At 42.2% G+C, this 26,787-nt stretch overlaps 1 protein-coding gene across 1 annotated transcript in view; it reads right to left on the bottom strand.

The window, feature by feature from the left end:
• Window positions 1-703: 703 nt before the first annotated feature.
• Window positions 704-26,787, bottom strand: part of COL28A1 (collagen type XXVIII alpha 1 chain) — a gene marked incomplete at its 5' end in the record, with an annotated part of 152,152 nt that continues 126,068 nt past the window's right edge. Inside the window, 10 exon segments of the mRNA XM_081243661.1 lie at window positions 704-1,203; window positions 1,207-1,335; window positions 13,823-13,922; window positions 13,924-13,978; window positions 15,741-15,771; window positions 15,773-16,296; window positions 17,951-17,987; window positions 23,664-23,699; window positions 23,789-23,869; window positions 24,423-24,491. Of these exon segments, the coding sequence (XP_081099787.1) occupies window positions 937-1,203; window positions 1,207-1,335; window positions 13,823-13,922; window positions 13,924-13,978; window positions 15,741-15,771; window positions 15,773-16,296; window positions 17,951-17,987; window positions 23,664-23,699; window positions 23,789-23,869; window positions 24,423-24,491 (1,329 nt within the window). The 3' untranslated portion in view covers window positions 704-936.

Below are 26,787 nucleotides of genomic sequence, written 5' to 3'. Positions count from 1 at the left end.
TTGTGGCTCAGAGCTCAAGAGCACAGGCTCAGTAGTTGTGGCGCCCGGGCTTAGTTGCTCCGCAGCATGTGGGATCTTCACGGACCAGGGCTCGAACCCGTGTCCCCTGCATTGGCAGGCGGATTCTTAACCACTGCGCCAACAGGGAAGCCCAAAAGATCAGCTTTTACAGGACAATAAAAACATGACCTTCTAATGTCAGTTTACAAATAAGTTTCAGAAACACTTCCACTCTCCAAAAAAATAAAAAATAAAGCTAATTAGAGTTACAACAATAAAGCTGTTTGTTAAATCCCTTTTTATTTCATGTTTGTCCTTAGTGCTTTAATTATTATTTCTTACTGAGGAACTTATACCAAGGTGAGAAAATTCCCAAAAAAGACCAAATAGATACTTGCTGCCTGACACTTGTGTTCTGTGTGACAGTTTACATGCCATAAGCTTCATTTCTCAATAGCAAAATAAGCCCTTTCTCCATCTGCCATAATCATTTCCCCAGATTTGGAATATGTCTCAATTCACTTATTTGCTAAAACTGACCTCTAAATTTATCTTTTTGGCCAAATAGAAGGGAGCAAGTGGATTCTCGCTACCTCCACTCTTTAAAAGCAATAACTGAATAATGTATATTGTTGTCAAGCCAATCTAAGCTGCTTTGGGACAAGGATGTTGTCTCTCTTGCATGTTCTTCACAAATGTGTATGTAATGATTAATTTCTATAGACATTAACTCCATAGAAAATATACTGATGAATTGGAATCTAGATTCTAGCTTCTTTTTCTTACTTCCAACCAGGGGTCAAAAATTCAAATGTCTGCATGTGTGAAGGCTTCATGTAAGACAATAGGGAGTGGTAAGAGCTACTGCAAACATGAGCGCAATATCCTCTCTAAAGGCTTTCAAATTTTAAAATAACAATAAACACTATAAGAGCTTTAAGTTTTTTGATTGACCAAATTTGTTCCAACAACCAGCCAGTTTTCTAATTCTATATATAATAAAATGAAAAGTGTCTTTTGTCCTCCCTGTTTAGAGTCAAAACATGTTATCTCTGGATGAGATTTTAGAGACCATCCTTTCTGTGCCTTCTTGATATTATAGATACAACAGCTGATAGGCAGAAATCTCTTACCTTCGTGCACGAACTTTTCTCGCTCTGAGTTCAAAATGGGACTTTGAGCTCTGGTTTCCAGACCCTCTGCCTAATCCTCAGGGGACCTGAGCAATGGCCCCTGGGTGGTGGCAGTCTCAGATGATGGAGTGGCAGCAAGGCTGGCAGCCCAGGTGGGCTCTGAAGGCTCATTCTCTTTGTCCTGGGCTCCAGAGACACTGACCTATACAAAAAATCCACAGTTCTGAATCTGGTGATATCAAGTCAAAAAAGCTACTTTACTTTGGGGAACACTTAAAGAAAAGTTTCTCCCCAGTTCTTCAATATTAATTATTTCAATAAAAGCTCACGAAACGATGCCTCTCCCCTATGTCAGGCATTCCTGAATACCTAAGTTATGGACTTTCTGACCACCTCGTGGTCACACACATTTTTCCTGCTGCCAGGCACAAATGCTTTTGTGCTGGGCCTTTCAGAGAGATCTACCTGCAGGGTACAGAAGATGTGAGTTTGGGAGGAGTTCATCTTCATCCTTTTCTTAGTCAGTTGTATGAAGAGGGAGAATAACCACTAATTTCTTTGACCTTTTTTTTTTTTTAATGGCCTTTTCCTCTCTGTTTACTAAAACTAGAGAACTTAACAATATATTCCAAAATACCTGCCATGAACTCCACCAATGTTGAGACTGGGAATTGAAGTGACAGAGGACAATAATACTGTTAAAATAAAAACGATAGCAATCACTTCTCATCTCATCCTATTATCTGGACCCCAGCAAATGTCAAGTGCTGCAGGATGCTTAGCTTCTAAGAAGTTCTGAGAAATGTATGCTGGCTAAGGGATAAAGGATTATAATTTCAAAAGCAAGTTTTCTGAACTAAGATTTCCAAGTTTCATCTAAATTTATGATATGTAATGAAACAAGGAAGAAAATGTGTTTTGCTTAAAAACTTAAAAAAAAAAGTCACATCAGTTATTCTTTTTTTTTTTTTTTTTTTTTTTTTTTTGCGGTAGGCGGGCCTCTCACTGTTGTGGCCTCTCCCCTTGCAGAGCACAGGCTCCGGACGCGCAGGCTCAGCAGCCATGGCTCACGGGCCCAGCCGCTCTGCGGCACGTGGGATCCTCCCAGACCGGGGCACGAACCCGTGTCCCCTGCATCGGCAGGCGGACTCTCAACCACTGCGCCACCAGGGAAGCCCACATCAGTTATTCTTGACTACAGTTGCCAGGACCTAGGACAATCTTTTATGGGTCCAATTAAGTTCTTTTTCTTTTTCCTTGGACCCCAGCTACATGAGGTTGAATTGATCATTCATTTCAGTCCTAGCACAGTGTGGTCATTTATCCTTGCAAGGCCCTCTCTTGTTTGTTTGCTTTTGTTTATTTATTTAAATAGGCAAATCTGTGAACTAGGCAAAGTCATTTTTGATGCTTCCTCACCTGTGTTTCCTGTCATCTTTTTTTTTTTTGCCGTACGCGGGCCTCTCACTGCTGTGGCCTCTCCCATTGCGGAGCACAGGCTCCGGACGCGCAGGCTCAGCGGCCATGGCTCACAGGCCCAGCCGCTCCGCGGCATGTGGGATCTTCCTGGACCGGGGCACGAACCCGCGTCCCCTGCATCGGCTGGTGGACTCTCAACCACTGCACCACCAGGGAAGCCCCCCTGTCATCTTATGACCAAAGCCAGCTGTCATCATTAGCTGCTCTCTGCCATCTAAACTGTTCCACTGCTTTTGATTCTGTACCCCCGCCACACACACACACAGTGCGGAAGAGCTAGCTAACTCTATTACTCATGTGTGTATATTTTTACAATAATTAAATGATTATCAGAGCAAATATTTCCATTGGGACTGGTCTGGTTATCAGCCTATATAAAGGGCACTCAATTCAAATACAGTAGTGATGTTTCACTAACCCCAAACACATCTTTTGGTACAGATGGAGGTAGAACTGTGGGTCAGTTGGCATTCCTCTTTCTTTCAGAATGATCCTGTATATGCAGATGACGATTTGAATGAGAATTTTGTTATATTCATAGAGCTACAGAATTTTAAGTTTAGAGGAAACATTTATCAGTACTTCATTTTCTATGGAGGAATCTGAAGCTCCAAATAATTAATAATTAATAATCTAAAGCTTCCCCCCAATTATTGGTAAGTTAGTGGCAAAATTAGAAATGCCCTTTTCAGGAAAGAAATACTGTTTCTTTTTGTTTTTTTGCTTGCTCATATTTCATTTTAAGCAAAAAATAAGTTAAAAGAAAAGCTTGACTGAGGAGTAGCTTATCAAACATAAAAAAGACAACAGACATTATGGCTACACTTGAGATATACTGTCAGGTGAGAATGTTCCTTTGAAGAACTTCACTGGGCAGCATGGTTCTCTTAAAGGAATTAACTCAGCCTCTAAATAACCATCTTGTTCAAGTCTTAAGGTCTCATAAGTCATTCTTTACCTCTTGTAAGTTTAGGAGTGTATGTTTTCTTTCTCAATTATGTCATTATTTGGGAATTTTTTTTTTAATTAATTTATTTATTTATTTTTGGCTCTGTTGGGTCTTTGTTGCTGTGCGCAGGCTTTCTCTAATTGCAGCGAGCTGGGGCTGCTCTTCGTTTCGGTGCGCGGGCTTCTCATTGCAGTGGCTTCTCTTGTTGTGGAGCATGGGCTCTAGGCGCGTGGGCTTCAGTAGTTGTGGCACACGGGCTCAGTAGTTGTGGCTCACGGGCTCTAGAGTGCAGGCTCAGTAGTTGTGGTGCATGGGCTTAATTGCTCCGTGGCATGTGGGATCTTCCCGGACCAGGGCTCGAACCCATGTCCCCTGCATTGGCAGGTGGATTCTTAACCACTGCGCCACCTGGGAAGCCCTATTTGAGAATTTTGACTACTAGAACATTACACCTCAGGTTCTAGAACAAGTGAAATATTTTTTTTTCATAAATGAGAATAATTTTATATTTTGGCTCCATGAGATTTCAGTTTATTTAAGCAAATACATAATTATATTATGTATAGTTTACATAATACATAATTATGTTATATATTATAGTTTGCCATTTTTATAATTTTCTTATTACAAAAGCAAACATGTTCATTGAAGGGAATTTACAAAATCTGGACAACCAAGGAAGAAACTAGAAATCACAAGTGATTCCACTTCCCCAAAATAATTGTTGTTGATACTCAGGTGGTTTTTTCCCCAGTCTTTTTTCTATACGCATATATATTTTTTTAACAAAATATATACTGTATGTTTGGTTTTCTGGGGTTTTTTAATTTAATATATTATGTTTCCATATATTTTATTGTGACTCTATAACACCATTTTGAATACAGAATATACATAACTACAATAGCGTTTTTTAACATTTAATTTATTTGCTTTTTTTTTTTTTCTGTAGAAACCACATTGCTCATTCTGGTCAAGGAACACACATATTTGAGCCTTGTGAGACAAAGTTTTACCAATGTATACTTTCACTATTAAGTGTCTTCCCTTAAGCTATCACCATTTATGAGACATTATGATTGGAAAAAGAGATCAAGTTTGATGGGTCAAAAGTCCTCCAACTGATCTACCTGTAGCCCCACCACTTCCAGCTTCCTCCCCACGTTTGTAACCCCACGTCCCACTCCTCCCATCACACCCTGCTACGCTCTCATTCCTTCCTCTTCCTCACGCTGCCTCTGGCTCTCAAAGTCAGTTCTCCCACCACCACCCAGGAAAAGTTCGTCCCCAGCAGCAGAACCTTCTCCAGGGACCCAGTCAGTACTAAGGCCCCCCTTCCAGAAGGTGCATGGTACCTCTGCTGCTCCGTACTTGGCCCTGACCATGCAGAAGTTAACCTTTAAGCCTATCCTCTCGATCATTTCTGGTTTCACATGTGTAAATATCACTTTCCTGATAAGACAAATTAAGCCATGCCACATTTCTCTCTCTCTCTCTCTTTTTTTCTTCCTTCCTGCCTTTTCTTCTTTATTTAAAATCTTTATAGCATGGAGGAGGAAATATTTGCCACTGGGTAAGTTCAGAATGGGTCAGAGAGAAAGACAGAAAGAGGGAGAGAGAGGGGGATAGGGGGACACTTTGGATTCATTATTCAATTCCTCTAGGCTTTATTATTTTATTTTATTGATTGATTTTTTTGGCCATGCCACACAGCATGCGGAATCCTAGTTCCCGGACCAGCGATCAAACCCGCGCCCCCTGAAGTGGAAGCAGCGAGCAGTCCTAACCACTGGACTCCCAGAGAATTCTCTCCTCTGGGCTTTAATGTCATCATTTTAAAATAGGAAAAGATTAGTCCCTAACATACCTTCCAACTCTGAAAGTGGGATATAAGCCGCCCCAAACTTTACTGGCAGAATACACACCGAATTCATGATAGTGGCTGCTTCTGGAGAGAGGAGGAGGAGGTGAAAGAGACTCTGAAGGAGAACAGCAAGAACTCTAAGTTTATCTGAAGCAACAGTGATGAACAGAGGGAAACACCAGTTATGTCTGAGTGGTGGGCACTCCAGTGTTTGCTATATGCGTTCTCTGTTATTATTATTATTATTATTTATAAATCTTAAACCTAAACACAGCAGGCTGCCTATCAGCTCTGCACACTTCTGCTCCCCCCACATTGGCCTGCCTTGGAGGAGACGAATGGCCCCAGCTCCGAGCAGAGCTCACACAGTAAAATACAGCAGAGGAGCCGGGCACATGAGGGGCCGACACCTGGAGGCCGGGCTGTTCTGTGCAGCTGGACAGGAAGATGTGTTATGCTCAGTCCCTTCTAGCCTTAGAGCAGATCTTTAAGGGGAGAAAACAGATTTCAAGCAGCATCCAAGAACGTGAGTGTATGACCTAAAGGAGGATAACTAAGTAGGTGCCACACAGTTCTAGAAGGTCCTTTGGTTTCTGATTTCCGAACATTTTCCTCATAACTCATTACCCAGAACCTTGCATATATTGCAGACAAGCTCTTTAAACTTGAGCTCCCGTCTTCCCTGGGTGAGTGCTGATGATCATGTGTATTAGCCCATGTGCTCAGACTTAGCTTTCCCCAGCAGTGCAGGGCCACGTTTCTCCCAGTCAGCAGTGGGGATTCTTCTCCTGCCAGCTGGGGCACTGCCAGGGCCTTCAAGGTGCCTGGCTTCGCAGGTTCTGACCTTGATTGAGGCTTCCCAGGTAACAACGCTTCTTTGCCAGGTCTCTCAGCACGCAAGCACTTAAACTGAATGCTCTCCATTTGCATTTAAGGTTGCTGAGGGCTGTGAGGAACACCTTGAGTTTGGGCTGCACCTCCCCTGATCGCTTGCAGCTTTCCTAGAGGGAAACTGCAGGATTTTATTCTGTCTAAACCTTCTCATACATTAGCATAATGTCCTCCATTCTGGCATTGCCCAGTAAAGGTTTTTGACTGTTCTCATCACATACTTTTACAAAAGGAAGAATATTCTGGTAATAATCCCTTATTTTACACATGAGGAAATGGAAACCTTAAGAAACAGGTGATTCACCCAATGCCAGGCAGCTGTCAGATCTCATTTCTAAGATGTCATTCACTGTGAAACACACTATAAATTTTAAGTCTAAAAAAAGGGCACAGCACACTAAGCAGATGCACACCAATCTCTGAAATAATAAAGTAGGAAAAGTATAAATTCTGGAGACAAGGAAATAAAGGATTTAACTTCAACATTGAGACTACAAGCCAAGTTTCCTGACTTCCAGATCTGGGATATTTTTTCTAGATCAGTTTGCAATATGTTATTTTTTTCTTCTCCCTAAGAGAGGAACATCTTACATTCTGAGGCTAGTAAGTCTATGATTAGCAATATATGAGGCTTCTACAGACACATCACCTGGCAATACTAATAATTCATTTTTATGCAGTTTATCAAGAAGAGTTTGAGGGTTTTTTGGCTACCATAATGAGAAAGTATTAATTTTACTTTATAAACAAATAAATTATTGTATTGACCAATATAGCTATATCTGTGTATGGGGCTTAGTCAAGGCCACTTACAAATAATTAGGTCTGATTTCAGGAAATCAACTTAATTTTCGTGTCAGTGGAGAAAATAAACTAGTATTAGGCTTAGTCCCAAGTCTTTTGAAAGTTTAAAAAGTCCATGTGGTTTGAAAGTATTGATTATGGACTTTGAATAGGCTACTTCATTCAATAGTGGGTATAATATGATGGAGCAGCTTATAAAATTTTACTTGAATATGACATAAGGAGAAAATATAGATGTCCTCAAATATTTGTGTCTTTTTCCTAATCTGTCATGGGTATTCAGTACCAAGTTAAAATATAGGCCATGGTACTAAAGACAGGTTTTTAAGAAAATTCAGCCAAAATGGAATCATATATATGATAAATAATTCAATGATGTTATTTTTAAAAGAGCAAAGATATAAAATGACACTATCAGCAAGTAATGGATAAGCTGAAGAGGATATAGAAAAGAGAGATGGGATAAGAGTTTTGAGACCATATTATTAAATACTGTTAAGAAATGATGAGGCCCTGATCTAAAGCAGTAGAGGTATTGATGAGGAGGAAGGAATTGAGAGCATAGATCGAGGGATGATAAGAACAGACCAAAGATCATAGTACCAACAAGTGGGGACGATACAGTGAAAACAGAGCTACAGGTGTATCCCAGGTTTCTTGCCAGGTACCCGGCTGGTTGGAGGGACCATACCCCTAGGAAGGAAATCTGGAGGAGCAGCACGGTGAATGTATTCCATGTTGAATGCCTTTGGGGCACCCAGAAGATGATGTGCACAGACAATCAAAATGTGAATCTGGGACCCAGGAGAAAGGTCTGGATTGGGGAGGCAGATTTGAGAGTTAGCACACGTGGCTTTGGAACTCAGAAAGAGAATATGGAACAAGAAGAGAAGCAGGCTAAGGACAAAGCTCAGAAAAATTGAGTTTAATATTAAGGGGTAAACAGAGAAAGAAAAAACCCAAAAGCAATTGAGAAAGAATGCTCAGAAGAAGGACAAGGAGAGAGACGACTTGCAAAATCAGAAATAAGCAGCGGCATGGTGATACATGCAAAAGAGAGATTAGGTAAGAATATGGCAATAAAGATTTGGCAATTAAAGAGTTGTTGGTGACTTTTCCAGCTGAGCTTCAGGGGCATATTGGAGGCAGCAGCCTGACTTCAGAGGGTTTCCCAGGGGAACAGAAGTGAGGAAACAGTGAGAGCCAGAGGGAGATGGAGAGAAGGAGAGTGAGGGTGCATGTGTGGTTGTGAGGGGCAGAGACAGCAGAGACTGGCCTGTGGAATAACTTTATTATATAAACATAGAGATAGGACAGAAGCAAAAGGCACATGTGAACTAAGAGAGGGTTTGGGAATTTTTGAGATGGGAGAGGCTGAAGCCTATTTCCTGACTCTACGGAAAGAGTCAGAAGTGTCGTCAGGAAAGGGTACCACAGGGAAGGAAGATCCTGGTCTTGGAAGAGGCAGAAGGGAATGGCCTCAGAACACAGTAGGGGACAAGCAGGTGTCACATCAGAGTTGAGGACAGAGCCCATGGTCAGGTCTGAGGATGAAGGGACACATCCAATTCCATTATCAAGGCAGAACCTGCCTAAGGCTCCGGTTCTCAAAGAAATTGCCAGTGGAACCCTGGCTTCAGAAGTGGCCCTCTTTAGATGGATCTTGAGATGGAGTAAGAACACATAAGGGTTATGGGGCATTGAGAGTAAGAGATGGAAGAGATGAAAAAAACGAAAATGGAGATGGAGATCTTTGAGCAGCTTGTGTGATAATGAAAGGAGGGGAGAAATGCGGCCAGTGGAATGGGGACCAGGGATAGGGTCTCACTAAAAGAGAGGATGGACAAAGAGAGGGCAGGACAGCCAGCAAAGTCAGCCTGCTGTGTTAGTTTTCTGTAATTTACATCTATACAGAATATCCATTTCTTCCATAGAAATGAGGAACCGGCATGCTCGGCTTAAGGCTGGCATTGGACTCTACATCAGGACCATACTAAATAGAAGGAGGGGACTCTGAGCTCCCCCTTGGCCTCCACCATGCCTCTCCACCTCATGCAGGAGCTACTCAGAGGGACTCTTGCCACACCAGCTTGGCTGTCACCTTCACTGTGTTGCTGTGGAATCACTCCTCATAGGAATCCCACAGCCTCCTTTCTACAGAGAGAAAAAAATCTCTGCTGCCAGTTATCTAAGTTACTTGCAATCTGGGGACAATTTTTCATAATACAAAAAAGGACCTTTATGGAAAGGGTAGACAGGGCTTCTTTCCTTTCTGCTCTTTAAAGGGGGAAAGAAATCTGTAATACTGTTACAAGAAACTGGCTTCAGTGAATAAACACTCTTTGCATTGACATTAATTATGAATACATTTAGAATGACAAGAAGTGACTTCATATATGAAATCCATATACTTATTTGCCTAATGGGCCATTACTGGATATAGCCACTTGGTCTGATTAAATGATGCTTACTTGATTTAATTGCCCTCTTCCCATTTATATCTGGGAAATCTTTCCCCAACTGGCCACACCCAGAAAGAATAAAGGAACATCAAGTGCCAACATTGTTAGTCCCATAAAAGATAAGGATATTTGGGCTTCCCTGGTGGCGCAGTGGTTGAGAGTCCGCCTGCCGATGCAGGGGACGCGGGTTCGTGCCCCGGTCTGGGAGGATCCCACATGCCGTGGAGCGGCTGGGCCCGTGAGCCATGGCCGCTGAGCCTGCGCGTCCGGAGCCTGTGCTCCGCAACGGGAGAGGCCACAACAGTGAGAGGCCCGCGTACCGCAAAAAAAAAAAAAAAAAAAAAAAAGATAAGGATATTTTTATGTATACAATCTTGTTAATGATCGTATAGTTGATATCTTTCACTGAAGGAAATCTTCAGATTTCTTTTGCTAACAGTTGGTATAGCCTTGGTTTGGTCCATAAGTATTTATTGAGCATCTACTGTGTGTAAGACGAAGCACAGTTTTAGGACCTGAGAGACACAAAGTTTAATTAGACACAGATGTCCTCAAGGGATTTAAATCCATTAGGAAAGTTAAGGTACATACAAAAATAAGTATTAACAATGTTAAAATGTGATAAATTCCAGAAGAAAGTATAAACTATCCTGAGATTTCAGGAAAGAGGCAGAATAGAATGGATGTACACATTTAGCTTCTCAAGACTGGCCTGAAAAGGCAACAGAGCTGGGATTGCCAAAGCGTTACGAATTTAGTGGAACCTGGGAAATCATTCTGCTTTCCATATTTCCCAATACATATGTTTGTTGATGTATAGTGTACATCATGTTCATTCCACAACTAGATAAAATAGTTCAAATGCAAGTCCTTCTTGACTTAAATCAACCCATTGGCTTAGATTTCTCACAAAAGTATAATAACTGATATCAGATTTTCCCCTAAAAACAGATTTTGATAGAAAGGAGAGGAAGAAGGAGTACAGAGCTAGGTGTCTTAAGGAGTCATAGAAGAGACAACAGAGAGGAAACAGAGACACAAAAAGGGAAACAGGTCTTCTGAGATTGTTTATTTATTTTGCAGTATTGCCTAGGGTAGGCTTGGGAACCATCTGAGGATTGAAAGGTTTTGACAGATTCATGTTACTTTAGGTGTTTTGATACTATAATTATACTTTTAGATAAAGGTGGGTGTGCATGCACAGATACATACATATGTTTTTGTATTTATGTGTGTGTATACATTACATATACATATGACCGATCTAAAATGTGAATATAAATGCATAGATGTTTGTTCAGACTAAATATCTATTAGGATCGTTCACTTTTAAAAATTCACTCTTCGGTGCTTGTGCAAAGAGAGACAGGGTGAGAAGGTGTAGAGACAAGAGGGACTATCCAAGTTCAGGTTCATTACAAGCTCCCACTATCTCAGTCAGAGGGCCCCTACGGAGATCCAACTGATACCCACCCTGTGACTCTTGGTGTTACAAATCTAAACTATTTTGGATGTCCTCTTCTTATGCACCCCGCCCCCCCCCCCCCCGCCCCGCCAGCTACTAGAATGCCTCCTCTGTCATAACCTGTTAACATCACTTTTCTCTCAGGGCATCTAACTTCCTGCGTCATGACACCAGAGGCACAGGCTCTTGTCTCATTCTGTGCCGTTGCCTTGGATGTCCCTCAGCCACCTCCGCTTTGGTACAAAATAAGCCCATTATTTTCCTTCAGAGAACCCTACCCTGCCTCCTATATTCTCCATCTCAGTGGATGGTGTTTCAGTTCACCCCATCTCCAAGCTAGAGATACAACCGTCCTCCCCAAACCCTTTCCCTAACCTCCAATCCATTCAGTCACTAAATCCTGTTCATTCTACCCCAGAAATGGCTTTCCAATCCATGTGTCCCTTTATTCCAATGGCTCCTGCCTTAGTTTAAGGCCTCATTATCTCTCACCTGGACCATTACTCCTCTTATCCCACCTCCAGTCTCCTCTCCCCCTCCTCCTTCTATTTATCTTTCATAGTGCAACCAAATGTGACCATACGACCCTTGCTTTTAAGACTCTCCTGCTTTCTCCTGGTTGCCTGGCCTATGGATGAAGTTCAAGCTCCTTAGCTTGACACATGGAGCCACTTATAATTAGTCCTCTAATTATTTGTCCAGTTTTAACTTTCGCCCTTCTGCCAGATACACCTTCGGCTCCAGTTAGATTGAACTTGTCCTCATTTCTTAAAATGCCATTCCCTTTGGATTTCCCCTTTGCCCCCACATGTTCCCTTTTTTTGGAAATATGCTTCCCCCTACTCTTGCCTTCAAAAACACTTACTTAGTCTTAAAACTCAGCTCAACACCACCTCCTCTGTAAAGGCTTCCATTACTCTGCCCTGAACTTAACTGTACCGTCTCTTGAGCTTCATCCGTAGCTCTGCTAAAGTTCTTAATACCTCTTGTACTTATCCATTCACTGAGAGACCATGGACTTCTCCTGGGCAGGAACTGTGTCCTAAGAGCCACCCCTGAGCACTGCAGTAAATGATCAATACATGCCACTGGAATTCATTATGAGGAGAGCTCTGTTTAGGCACCACTTGCTGGATGAAACCTGAGTTTGCTCTTGTGTAGGAAGTTTTTAGAAAGGGACATGGGTTGACTAAGGGAAGAACAAAGGGGTAACTCACACAAGCAGGAGTAGATGGACTGTGTACATTACTGTCTGTAACTTACTTTAAAATACTGAGTAAAAACCCAGAGTTGGCAAATCCCCATGGGCCAAATCTGAGTCTTCACCTGTTTTGGGAAATAAGTTTTATCTGAACACAGCCATGTTTATTCATTGAAGTACTGGCTATGGCTGCTTTTGCATTTCAAAGGCAGAGTTGAGTCATGGCAACAGAGATCCAATGGCCTGCAAAACCCAGAATCTTTACTATATGGCCCTTTACAGAAAGGGTTTGTTGACCCCCTGATATAGACCATGTGATATAAATGCGTGTGTTAATTTCAATCTACAATCCAGGGGCAGTCTGTTGCCCTAATTGGAATGTCTCATCTCGAAGTCAGTTCGTATTTAATCAAATAGAAATATATTAGAGGCCTTTCTGTCCCTTTTTGAACACAATATAAAAATCTTGTGAGTCCTGTAATCTGTCCCCATAGGAATGGCATCCTAGGCCTGACTCCTGAATGGTTCTGCATCCACCTCCTGATATGGAGGTTTCTCAGGGCCTTAGTCCAACTATACAGTTAGCTGAATCCTGATGCTTGAATACTGTTGCACTGGCTCAAAATGAATCTTTCATGTCTATGAAGACTGCATAAAAGGACAGCACAGGGACTTCACTGAGCTTACAAAATAGGGACGCTGCTGTGTGCCTGCTTGCTAGACGATGTCCATACATGCAGTGAACATCAGTCCACAGCTGCTTTAGTTGTAACTCGGTGGGGAAGAGACTACAACACTCACTTACCAGTAACTATGAGAGGCTCTCCAGTTTTCACCTAAAAGAAACTAACAGTTGCTTGTGACCTGATCGGCTGAAGTCAGTTCCCAGAAGCTTGCTCTAAGGATGATCACATTTGTCTCAATACATTCAGGAGGTAGTTCTTTCATGCACAGGTGATTGGGGAGCTCTGAAACGAAGCACCCACCTTGTGTGATATGCATGCATGGTTTCCCTCCCTGTCCCCACTCTGGGCACAGGCGGGGGAAGCTAAATGAACAAGAGCGTGGATTGGAAGCTGGGAGAGTGCAGGCTGAGCATGTGTGCACTTGGAAGAAACTTGAGAGGGTGCAAAGTGGGGAGTGGATACCCAGACAGATGAGGGAGAATTGTGACCCCATACAGAAAGATCTGCCAGTGTGGCAAGATTCAAATAGTATAGTATTAATTGATTCAAATAGTATTAATTGATTCAAATAGTATAGTGCTAATCTGTTCTAATGTACACAATTACTTTTGGTGGTGGCAGGGATATAACATAAAAATATTATTTGTAACATTTAATAAATAATTATAAAATATGGAAATATTAAAAAATCTCATATTCAAGCTCATAAGCCCCAGAGCTATTTCAGAGCTAGAAATTTGGAGGCAAAAGCCTGCTATTTAGAGCCAAGGACCTGAAAATATCCATACCTCAGTTGATTCTCGACAGCGTGGGGCAAGACTGTCTTTTATGTAAAACAGACTGAATACACGATTTTAGGCTCACAAATTAAGCAAGACAGTTACTTACAGACTCAGAAATTTCTTTCTGGGGCTCTGGAGCGGATTCAGTGAGTTCTTCCCCCGATATCCCAAATCCAGGTTGAAGCAGTGGTGAACCCAAAATATGAGAGGTAGGATTCAAAATCCTCACAACTTTTTTTAAACAATTTTTGCTTCAGGGTATCTATCTTTTAAAAGAGAAGTAGAAAAGGGAACAGGAGGAGCAATGAAACATCACTCAAAATCTGTTTAAAGAGACCTTTTGGGGGCTTCCCTGGTGGCGCAGTGGTTGGGAGTCCGTCAGCCGATGCAGGGGACACGGGTTCGTGCCCCAGTCTGGGAAGATCCCACATGGCGTGGAGCAGCTGGGCCCGTGAGCCATGGCCGCTGAGCCTGCGCGTCCGGAGCCTGTGCTCCGCAACGGGAGAGGCCACAACAGTGAGAGGCCCGCATTAAAAAAAAAAAAAAAGACCTTTTGCACTCTCCTTAAAGTAAACAGACATTTCCCCATCACTTGAAGTCAACCACTAGGGGAACGAAGTTTTAACGCATTTTTACCTCATCTGTAAGAGGGCATCTAAAATAACTTAATTATTTTATTTAATTTAATAATATTCGATGGCCCAAATAGGCAAAAGAATGACTTAAATGCTTGTTATCCGAAGTGTCTGTCTGTTATTTGCGAACTACTCTGTGGAAGGGGCAAGTCTAACCCATAATAAGTTTAACAGGCAGTTACCTCTGGTTTTGGGTATTGCAAAAAGCCAGCCAGTCCAAAAATATACCCCTCATTGCCTAGAACAAATTAGTAACTCCTTTGATTAAGATGATATAGCTCTTCAATTATTAAAATATAACGTGTCTCTGAAATGTGTAATATTGCTGGCCGTTCTAACACATTAACAGCCCAGTGAGATTGAATAGACCAGTCACCCAATAGGGTGTTAAGGAAATGGGACCCCAGGTTAGAAAGGTCTGGAGAAAGAGGGAAAGTGGGAAGGTTCTGAGCGTGGTCTGCTCTCCTTAGGGCCAGACGTGCTGGTACCTGGAGTAGGCTGGGAACAGCATGAGGCCTTGTCAGGCCCTGCTCCCAGATGAGTGGAGAAGGAAGGATGGTGTCAAACTGAGGCCTGCAAACACATTAAATATAAATTTTACTTATTTCACAAGCTTTCTGGGTGTGGGCCCTGCCAGAATGTGTTATCAGTTTCCAGAGAACTGGAGTGTTTCATTGTAAAGTGATGTTGGTCGGTGAGTCAGTGTCTTAGCAGGGCTCGTCAGGAAATGTCAGTTCACGTGAAGGGTAAAGCAACATAGGGAAAGCCATCAGATCAGCACTGAGTGTATGAGGAATATTCAACATGTTGTTCTTTAAGATAAACTCCTGACATCAACTTGTTTACTCTTCATTATCTCTTTTCATAGGAACAGAGAATAGAGAATAGAAGAAAATAATCCCAGTTACCGTGTCTCTCATCTCTTTAGATTACCATCCCTGTTTTCCACTCATTCTGCACTTCTTAATTCATTTTGATTCTATGATAACTGTAGAATCAAAATGAATTATTTTCTGTCTTGAGTTATTCTATGATAACCATAGAATCAAAATGAGTTATTTTCTGTCTTGCTGCTGGCTTGCTCCATCTCTTATCCAAGTTAGGTAACTTTTAGAACATGAACTAATCTTAGCAATGCCCCCAAATCCTGTCCTTTCTTTTTAGTCCTTGAATTGCAGCTACCCGAGTTAAACAACTCCAAGGCCAACAAGGGATTGTACTCCCTGAATGAAATACTAAACGTCTTTGTCTTCCAGAGTTTCTGTGTTACAATTTAATGCCAGTATACACCTCATTAGCCTCCTGATTTTCATTTTTGGTCAGGATAATCCTGTGATGTGGTACTTGGAAGGACAGTGTGAATTCCTTTCCTCTGGAGCTGAGTCTTACCTTGAAGGGTAACAAAGTCATCAAATAGATTAAACGTGCTCCCTGTCTGGGTCAGTAGCAATGAGATTCATTTCTTTGTGGAACATCTCGAAGTTGGGGTCATTTCTCTTTACCACCCCAATCACAAATATTTCCACATCGATGTCACTGGCATCCTTCACCACCTCTGCCAGATTCTTTTCATCTCGCATATCTGTCTGCTCATCAGTGATGACCAAGGCCACCTTCTTCACACCCAGCCTTGCGGCTTCGAACATGCGGTTGGCGGCATGGAGAGCTGTGACTGTGTAGGTGCCTTCTCCCAGATACTGCATGTTGTCCATGGCCCGCTTGAGGTCATCCTTGCTGGAGAACTGCGTCAAATGATCCACCTCCTCTACCTTATGGCCATAGTTGATTACGCCTACGTGGACCGTGGCAAGGTCCAGCGCAACTCTGTCAGTCAGAGTCTTCACAAAGTCTTTGATAATCGGAAAGTTCTCCGGTCCCACACTTTCTGAGCTGTCAATCACAAACAGCAGCTCTAGCGGTGCCTCTCTGCATTTACACCCACAACCTGAAACACAAATATTGACATAGAAACACAGCGGGGTTGAAAATTAAAACATCACTAATTGATATCAGATGGGTGGGGGGAGGGGGGAGAGGGGCAAGGATGAACCTAAGACTAGATTGTAACCTTCCTTTTCTGTGACCGTGAACACAGCTGACGATTGTCTCCCTCCTGGTTTCTATACCTGACTTTTTAAAAAAAATGATATATCGCAAAAAAAAAAAAAAAAAAAACCTCCCCCACAAAAAAAACAAAACGCTGTAGAGGATAAAACAATAAACAGCTAGCCAATTTCTAAGATTAAAAAATAAAATAGTATTTTTAAAAGATTCGGCATCCCTGTGTATGCCTTCCTGATTCCATTTCCCTTCTCCATAAGAGATAACCACCATCCTAAATTTGCCCTTTATCATCCGACCATTTGTATTTAATCGGAATCTAAATGCTAATATTTCAGTCTTCAACCATATCCTTATGTGAAAATGAATACTTGCTCATTGGCGTGGCCAATGGGTAAAGTAATGGGATGAAACATTTTAATTGTGGGGGGAAAGATTCAGGTCTTTAACTGGACCCAAGAGTAGCGGCCCCTAGCTACTCTGGTTTATGTCCCCAGTCACGCCCTTAGTGACCACTAAAGTGGCTCCCATCTTATCAAGGAGGCCAGCAGTCCACCATACTGTGAAACTGTTTCAGGGAAATGATCTCAGAACACTGGTCAATAAACAACTTCTATTTAGGGTTTATCATTCAAAGCAGTTGCCAGAGTTCCTTGGCAATAAAAATTATCAGGGTTCCACTGGTGTATTCATATCCACATGTTGCCCAGCAGCCCTGCCACGATAAATCATCAGGAAACTGGCTGCTATTTTACAGCGCTTCTAGAACTCAGAAGCAATGTCTAAATCGGCCTGTCACCATAGAGAGTCCCAGGCTGCTTCTTAAGGTCTGGAAGTCTTTTGGGGGACAAGTCAGTTCTGGGGTTCTCTGTATGGAAGGATAATGATATTCCTGCCTCTGTCCGTTTTAAACACAGAAGTTACCTTCATTATCCATTAATTGCTTGCCTTTTGGCTAGTCTTTTTGCTTTACTTCCTTGTTCTGGTAACTCTGTTTTAAGTCTATTTCGCCATAGAAGCATTTAGATAGAGTTGTGACCCAAGGTGACCTCTGGACTCGGTCCTTTTGCCTCTGAAGTGGCAGGCACTCTAGAGGTAGGGCTCAAAACTCAATGTAGAAAGACTTTTTGCTTCAGGAAAAACACAGACATTATCATCACCAGCTAGGCTGGAGTCAAACACCAGTTAGGCCCCTGTAGTCCTGCTTCCTTTGTTGTTCTTTCCTTCTCAGGCTCAGGTAAATGTCACTGAATACAAATGAGCTCTGTGCTAACAAAAGGCCTGGCTGCCCACAGACCCAACTATCTTCACGCCTCTTAACTACCCTGGGAAAATGACTTCTTTTCTTAAATCAGGATTCCCACATCCCCTCACACTGCTTCGTTTCAGTTTCCCACTGAAACTGAAAATGAGCTCGAAACTTTCCCAGGAGCTCTACAGTAGACATATCCTGGATGAGTACATTATCTTGACAACACAGAACATAGTGGGGTTGGTACTTTAAAGTGATGGGTTTTTTCTTGGTCATCAAATCTTACCACATATTTCAAAAATAAGCTTGATGATTTCTTCTTTCTGGAGGAAAAGAGGAAAATATTAATTGTGTGACCATATTTTTTCCTATAGTCATGAAAGGTATGTCTTATTATAATCAGCATTGGGCTATTTGATTTAATCCTTCCACTGCAAATAAAATACATAGCACAGGGGCTTCCCTGGTGGCTCAGTGGTTAAGAATCCACCTGCCAATGCAGGGGACACGGGTTCGAGCTCTGGTCCGGGAAGATCCCACATGCTGTGGAGCAGCTAAGCCCGTACTCCACAACTACTAAGCCTGTGCTCTAGAGCCCACGAGCCACAACTACTGAGCCCAGGAGCCACAACTACTGAAGCCCGCACGCCTACAGCTCATGCTCTGCAACAAGAGAAGCCACCGCAATGAGAAGCCTGTGCACCACAATGAAGAGTAGCCCCCGCTCACCACAACTAGAGCAAGCCCGTGCGCAGCAACGAAGACCCAACACAGCCAAAAATAAATAAATAAAAAATACATAGCACAGAGGTTAAAAGTTGCCTATAATATATCAGAATTGAAATGCGTTTGAGCTGTGAAATGTAATAACGCAGACTTGGAGTTCAAATTGCAGCTCCAGTATTTATCAGCTGTGTGACCTTGGGCATGAAGTGACCTAACAGTGTCTGTGTCTCAGGGATGTAGTGGGATTAAATGAGGTAACACGCACACAGGGTCTGGCCCCACAAAAGATGTACTACCTACAGTCGGCCCTCCATAGCCATGGGTTCTGCATCCATAATACGGAGGGCTTACTGTACTGCACCATTTTATATGCGGGACTTGAGCATCCACGGATTTTGGTACCTACTGGGTTGGGCATGGTGGGCGTGTCTGGGAACCAATCCCCTGCAGACTCTGAGGACAATAATGGTGTGGGCAATGCATGCTTTCGGTTACATGGTTTAACCCACATGTGCTGACAAACCAGGACAAGCACCAGGGCCAAAAGGGATCTCATCCAATGCTGTATTCCCTCCTTTTTTTTCTGTACCAATCCCCAAATTTGCAAGTCTTCTCTCCAGTTTCCTAATACCCTCACTTGGGCTCTTCCATGAAACCTCCCTGGGTTCCTGGATGCTCCTTGCAGGTCCCGCTGCTCACCAGCTCCATCAGAAGGGCCTGAGATGAACTGGGTACTAGGAATCAATCTGCCAACATCCTGCCCTGCATGGCATGTTTACAAATGCCATGGGATGAGACTGGAGAAGTCAGGATTCTACATCTGCCAAAGACAAGAAGCTGACAGGGATGATTAACTTAACAGATGAGAGAAGCAGAAGCCCAGAAAATCTCAACTGGAAAGAGCAGTGGACCTGTTCTAAGAAGATATAATGTAACAGTTGCAAAAGTAAAGTTTTAAAGGAGAAAACCTATAATGACAGAAGTGAGGTGAAGGTGACATAGACGGTAACATGGCTTAACAGAAGCATGTACAGAGAATATTCAGGGCATTTTAATTTAATTTCTTTTTCTGTAAATTGAGTAAAAGCCAATGATTTCAAGTGGCTATACAAAAAGAACTCCCAATGAGAGATTTTAAAAATTATATGAAATGAAGGAGTCAACAGTTATCTTTTTTTTTTTTAGGCTTTGTCATGCTTTTCCACATTTAGAGAGAGATTTCATAAATCTGAAACTAGAGTATGTCTGGAAAGGGGAAATGTCTATTAATATATTTATATTATCTAGGAAGGGGAAATGTTATGTATTTAATATACTTGTGTTTAATTTTTTACAAGTGGAGAAAATACTTTTCACTAAGTTTTATGATTATAGTTTTTCACTTAACATTATGTAGTAATTAATTTCCCATATTATTAAGTATTCTGAAAAACTTGATTACTGAAGTCAGATGCATGGCCATTTTAAGGTTCTTGATGCAGAGTGCCTTACAATCCTCCAGAAAAGTTGTAGGAACGGACGCCTCTAACAACAGTATATAAGAAAACCCATTTTGTTTTAGAGACACAACACTGGTTATTATTATTATTATATAATCTTTGCCACTTGATAGAGCAAAATATCTCATTGTTTTAAATTACACTTACTATTTGTGAGGCTGAATTTTATATGTATGTTTCCAAGTTGTATTCTCTTATGCACAGTCTTTGTCCTTTGTCCGTTTCTTTCTATTAGAATGTTTGTCTTTTCTTGACTTGTAAGAGCAATTTATATATCAAGGTTGCATTTTAATTCTTTTCACTGTGCTTTCATGGCATAACCAGGTCTAATATGCTTTAAGTAGTCATGTGTGTGTGTGTGTGTGTGTGTGTGTGTATAAATCTTTTCCTTGTATTCTTTGCTTTTAAGTCACTGGAATAGTTTCACCCTTTCCATTAAAATTGCTGAATGACCACGTTGGCTACTCAGTGCCAATGATGAAGGCATCAAGTTTATACCCCTCAAAGGACTCATGTTTACATGAATCTAGTAAGAAGTAGGCAAATAAATAAATACTTTTGTAAGTACTATTCTATTGGCTTGGAGCTAAGGAACCATGCTGGTCTGCCGGGAATACCAGGGATGGGAGAGAGGGTGTGGGCCTGTGGTCTAGGGAGGTTAGTCAGACTCTGACCGGGGTGGGGTGGGGAGAGGAGGAGAAAGAGCTTTCCAGGCAGAGGATGGAACACACAAAGTGCAGTGCACTGGAGTACTTGATTAAACTTGTGACTCAGGGAATGTGACTGAAAGAATGACAGGAAATGTGAAAGACAGATGGACTTTAGAAAGCCTTTGTGTCATGCTGAAGAGTGTGGACTTATCCTGAGCACTGAGAAGAGACATGGTCCGTAGCAGAGAAGAAAGGTGATTGTGGCAGCCAGTGGAGGGGTCTGAGGTTCCTATATAGTTCAGGCAAAGAAGATAACACTAGAAAGCCGTGGTGGTATTGATGGATGGGAAGGAATGACCTGGAGGGACATTTCAAAAGGAGATGAAGGGGGTTGGTGAGTAATTGGAAGGAAGGATGAGGGAAAGGAGTCTAGGAGGCAAATGATAACGGTGCTGCTCTTTGAGATAGGGAGGGATAGAACAGGGGCATGTTGAAGCTAATGAAGATCACTGGTTCAGCTTGATTCTGGCTGGGTTTGAGGCACCTGTGGGACACCCAGCTGGCGATGTCCAGTAGGCAGTAGGATGTGAGGCCTGGTGCTCAGGAGAGGGGTTCAAGCTGGATGCAGATTTCAGAAATGTCAGTGTACGGTTGGCTGTTGAAACAGGGGTGGCAGACGAGATTGCGTGGAGCAGAGCTTCTCTGCCCCTTTTAACCCCTCCCTATACCCCCTTTTGTCAAGCATATTGTTTTCTATATTTATAGTATAAAAAGAGTTTTTCATTCTCCACACAACTTTACTGTAATATTAACTTAGCCTTTTCAAACTGTACATCCCCCTGACTTTGATAGCTGTCCCTCCCTGAGGGTTTGAAGACTGGGAAGAAAAGACTGAGGGCAGACACTGGGAAACACTGACATTTAAGGGACACACGGAGAAACAGTCTTTCTGAAGCAATTTGGTGTGAATGATTAAAAACTTGAACTTCATCAACGGTATTGGCCTCTGAAAAGAGGACTTTGTTAGTCTGGAATGAATCTGCCACTGAGAGTGTTTGGGAATATATTTGATCAGGGAGAGAATGGGGGTGGGGAGAGGAAAGATGCCTTCCAAGAACAGCCTTCATGGGGGAGCAGCCGGGATTTGGCATCAGACAAGCCAGCTTTGGCTCTCACGGCTCTGTTACTTGTTATTGAGGTGTTTTGGGGCGTATCGTTCAAGCTTTCTGCATGACTTGGCGTGCCTTCATCTGGAGGGAAGACACTACTACCTACCTCATGGGCTGTCATGTGGATTCATGTGGGTTCTGGGCGAGAGGGGGCTGCGGCTTGTATCCTGTCCCCTTCTCCCTGCACCCTCTCCCCACCGGCCCTGTGCTGCACCGGGCCTTAGCCAGCACTTATGAGGTGAATCCAAGCTCCGTCCCATCCCCCCAGATGCCTGCCCCTTGGCCACCTTGTGCATACAGGCCAGTGCTCTCAACTTCCAAACTTGGGGCCATTTCGGGCAATTCTGAGATCCTGTGTATCCAGAGTGCAGTACAGAGGGGGGCGTGCGCTCAGGGTGGTCACTCCTCACCTGGGGGAAGGGGTGTAACTGGAGAAGGACTAGAAGTCCAGGGGTGCAGAGTGGGGGCCGTACTTTACATGGGCCCCCCAGGCACCCTGCAGTACTGGGTCAGGGTGGTATTCATATGAAGGAGCCTGTCACATATTAGAATCTCATTTAATGCTGACCTTGGCTTTCTAAATGCTACAAAAAGGGAAGAGTGAAGGAAAAGAGAATTTGCATCAAGCCATACCTGATTTTGTCTGCTCTGGACCCACATATCACTTCTATCACAGCATTTATCAAACTATAGGTGAACATCCTTTGCTTGTCTTTCTCTCCCGTTAGGCTGTGAGCTCCTTGAGTCCAGAGACAGAGTCTCTTCCTCTCAACTATTCTCCCAGTGCCTGTCTTAGACCCTGACCCAGGGTAGGTGCCCAATAAACGTTGGTGAAGTGAATGAACAACTGCATGGATGAAGGAAACCAGTTCCCCTCTCCATGTTGGGACAGGAGGGAGGGTACAAACCTATGGGAAACATTCCTCTGGGCATTTTACATATACCCTCCTCTGCTACTTTAGGGAGAAATTGCTGCATATATAGCTGCTTCATCCTCCATAGGCATCTGGGGAGGGTCTGACTTCTGGTGGGGAACAACAAAGAGAAAAAGGCAGATGGGCCATAAAACCACGCACAGTTCTGTTTGTCACATGTCTAGCTCTCGCCTTCACCACTTGAACTCCCACCCCTGGGTTTTCCTGGCACTATACATAAGGTCAACATCCCCAGACCATGACCCACCAAAGAATCAAAAAGGGAAAAAGCCTACTTAGTGCTCTGTGGTGACCTAAATGGGAAGGAAATCCAAAAAAGAGGGGACATATGTATACATATGGCTGATTCACTTCGCTGTACAGTAGAAACTAACACAACATTGTAAAACAACTATACCCCAATTAAAAAAAGGGGGGGAGAAGAGAAGGTCCCTATTTCTCCTCAACTCCAGGAGATGTAGTGTCTCAAAGTTAGAAAGGAAGACATAGACTTTGCTATAGAAATTCTAGAACTTTCCCATCCTGTGGGACTTTCAGGGGTCAGCTTTTTGTTTGTAGTGGTGCAAACAAAAGAGAACAAAAGAGAGAAGAACAGGGAAAGTTTGTACATCATCACAAATATTTGTTGAATAGGTGAGTCAGTACATAAAAGTAATCCCAATTTTGTGATTGCTGTTCTTCTCAGAGCACTTCTTAAAGGAACTAGTTCAGGAAAAAAGAGCCCCCATGCTGAAATGTGAAGGATCATGTACAATAAAAAGTCCCTTGCTCATCTGACTTCTTTTAAACAGTTCATCTCCTTGTTAACCTTTCTACCAGGGGGTGGGCAGTTATATCTCTACCACAAGGCTGGATAAGGGCGCTGGGTGTTATGTCTCCCTCACATTCTGGTTCAATTACCTCCTGCATCTATGTCAGCACTAATTCTGTGTCAAAAGAAGTCACTTCTAAAGCTAAAACACAAATGCAATCATTTTGTGAGCACAAACCCCTCAATTACCCTCCAGGATTGATACTCACTGTCAGCCCTCGGTCTCCTCTTGGTCCGTGTAACCCCTACTTAGTGGAAGAAGAGTAACAGTCAATGTAGGTTGGAAGAAGTTACTGTATACAATTACCATAAGATGTTAAAAATCACTTCTTGCCTGTTTTCCTTGGGGTCCGGGATCTCCAATTTCCCCTTTATCCCCTTTCTTTCCCACATCGCCCCGTTCTCCACGCTCTCCCTTTATAATACGATGAAAAGATAAGCTTAGAATGTGAATATTAACACCAAATAAGATGAACCCTAAAGTTTTATTTCTTTGCAGCTGTGGTACCTCTTGAAGACCTGTGGTTCTTGTTGATATGAATATACTATATGAAAAAAATGGGGGGGCATTTTATTTACATCCCCCCAGGTACCATAATCTAATTCATGATGAACTCGGGACCTCAAGGTGAGGAGACCATGAGATGCCATCCGATTAGCTCACTGCCTTTAGGAACTTCAACTGTTATACAGGTTAACACCTGAGTTATCTGGTATCTTCTACATGGTACGTTGTAAGGATTTATTCCTTATCAGCTGGCTTTTGAGTTTGAAGAAAATGAGATTGCATAAAGTAAACATGTTTGTAGTTAGGAAAAGAAATGCATAAGGATTCACTCTGAAATGGATTTTTTCCTCTGAGCTTTGTAAGGAGAAGAGTGTCAAGTGCATGAGAGCTCTTCCAGAGTTCAAGTTAAGCTACTGAGATCCTAAACCTAAGCATTTCTCTTAGGTCCTGAAATACTTACCTTCCTGCCAGGGAGGCCATGGCCTGTCATGCCCTTTGGCCCTGGGAAGCCTTGAGATCCTTGCTCCCCCTTCACTCAATATGTGAAAGGGATGCTCCTGTTAATTTCCCAAGATATTTCTCAGAATATACTTTCGGTCTGATATACATCTGCACTTTCAAAACTGCATTATAGCATTATCTAAATTTGGGGGGAAATACACATATAAGTCAGATGGGCTCAATACTTTGCTAGTAAAAATTTAACTACTTATCTGGGGTGGAAGTGAGGGAGTTGTTTTATAGCATTTGTCTGTTTCTGTGGTGTAAATACTTCCGCCTTTGCCAATTTCAAACTGTGAACTTGACATCAACGGGTTCACAAGTAACAAGCAGCTGTTATTGATATTTCAGTCATGATATTACTGGTAATTTTTATAATCTTCTTTACATTTTCTATATTTTTGATATGTTGAAAGCATGTGTTATCTTAATAATGGAGTATAAGAGGATTTAACAGCATCTCTCCCCAATTAATGCCAAGGAGTGTTTTTATAATTCACCGTACACTCTTTGTTCCATACCTGATCATTTGTAGCAACGTAAATCCATTTATCTAAATTCAATACCTCCTAAATTTGGAAAATAAAAATATTTTCCTTTCAGTACTTGTTTTTAACTTTCCCCATCATATCTTAACATTATCTGCTGTTCCTGTACCCCCATCTTCAAAACCGCACAGGTTTAAAAGGTTTTCATGATGTTGAACATGAAACAGGAATAATCACTAACAAGTATACAAAAGTCATAGCACTGATGCTGTTTGGATCAGCAGCCCCTACTTTAGATCATTATTAGCAATGAGTCCTTGGCGAAGGTTTGAAGGACCATGGGCTCCTGGGATTTGATTTGCTTACCTTTAGCATCTTTCTCAAAGGTATCCTGACCATGCCCACTAGAATCACTGGTATGCTCAATAAAAACCTGAGACCAACTTAATGAGAATCAAAGATGGAGGTAGGGGTATAATATGCATTTTGCCATAGGCTTGCGAAGGCTCGAGATCCAAGGCTCCAGAAGGCAGGATGGGCTTTAGAAGGTCACTGCTGGAAAGTGCCACAGAGGGTTGCTTGGAGACCATTGTAACTTCAAATATCAGCATTCCTGAACCCCTTGTCGTAGCTCATTGGCTTTCAAGCTTTTTAAAAACAGAGCCGTTTCTTTTTAAAAGTGTTATAGTGAAATATTTCAGACACAAAATTTTATATGGAAAAAGACAAACACTGATATAACACCATATTAAAAACTTAAATAGTACAGATACCATTGAAATCCCCAATGTACCTAATCCCCTTGCCTGAAGGAGAGAGGAAACCTGTCTCCGAAATTGATATGCAAAACTCATATCTACATTTTTTTTGTTTGTTTATTTCTTTTTTTACTTGTTGACAGTTTTGCTTTATTTATTTATTTATTTATTTATGGCTGTGTTGGGTCTTTGTTTCTGTGCGAGGGCTTTCTCTAGTTGTGGCAAGCGGGGGCCACTCTTCATCGCAGTGCGCGGGCCTCTCACTATCACGGCCTCTCTTGTTGCAGAGCACAGGCTCCGGACGCGCAGGCTCAGTAGTTGTGGCTCACGGGCCCAGTTGCTACGCAGCATGTGGGATCTTCCCAGACCAGGGCTCAAACCCGTGTCCCCTGCATTGGCAGGCAGATTCTCAACCACTGCGCCACCAGGGAAGCCCCATATCTACGTTTTTATGCTTTAACTACACATGTGTATATTCTAAAACAGTGCACAATATTGTTTTTTATATTTAAACTTCAAATACTCGATACATTTATGCATCTAATTTGTATTTTCAGTTTCAACACTATCTATTTGAAATTTATCTGTGTACATATATGTAGTTCTAGTTTGTTAATTTTCTCTGCTCTACAGCATTCCATTAAATAACTAGACTACATTATTCTAGTGATGGGCATTTAGATTGTTTCCAGTATTTCCCTATTACAAATAATGCTTCAGCAAATAGTCTTGTATATATCTTTGCACACATCCCTAGGAGAGAACTCTTTCATTGTAACAAATCTTATACAGTAAAGTACAAAATAAAATGAATATAAGTGGAGATTCTCTTGTTGGTAAATGAAGTGCTCAGTTCTTCCTGCATCCATCCCTGTCCCCTAGCCAAGCTGGCTTGGCTAAACTCTGAGGCCCTTTTCATCTTTGTCATGTAGTATTTCTAAATGGACGGCAGGTAGGGAGGTGTAGTTTTGCTTCCTCATTTATTTATTTATTTATTTATTTATTTATTTTGCGGTATGTGGGCTTCTCACTGTTGTGGCCTCTCCCGTTGCGGAGCACAGGCTCCGGACGCACTGGC

Source organism: Mesoplodon bidens, assembly GCF_964165515.1.
Source record: "Mesoplodon bidens genome assembly, chromosome: 9".
NCBI classification, from domain to species: Eukaryota; Metazoa; Chordata; class Mammalia; order Artiodactyla; family Ziphiidae; genus Mesoplodon; species Mesoplodon bidens.
This window is presented reverse-complemented; position numbering and strand designations above follow the sequence as displayed.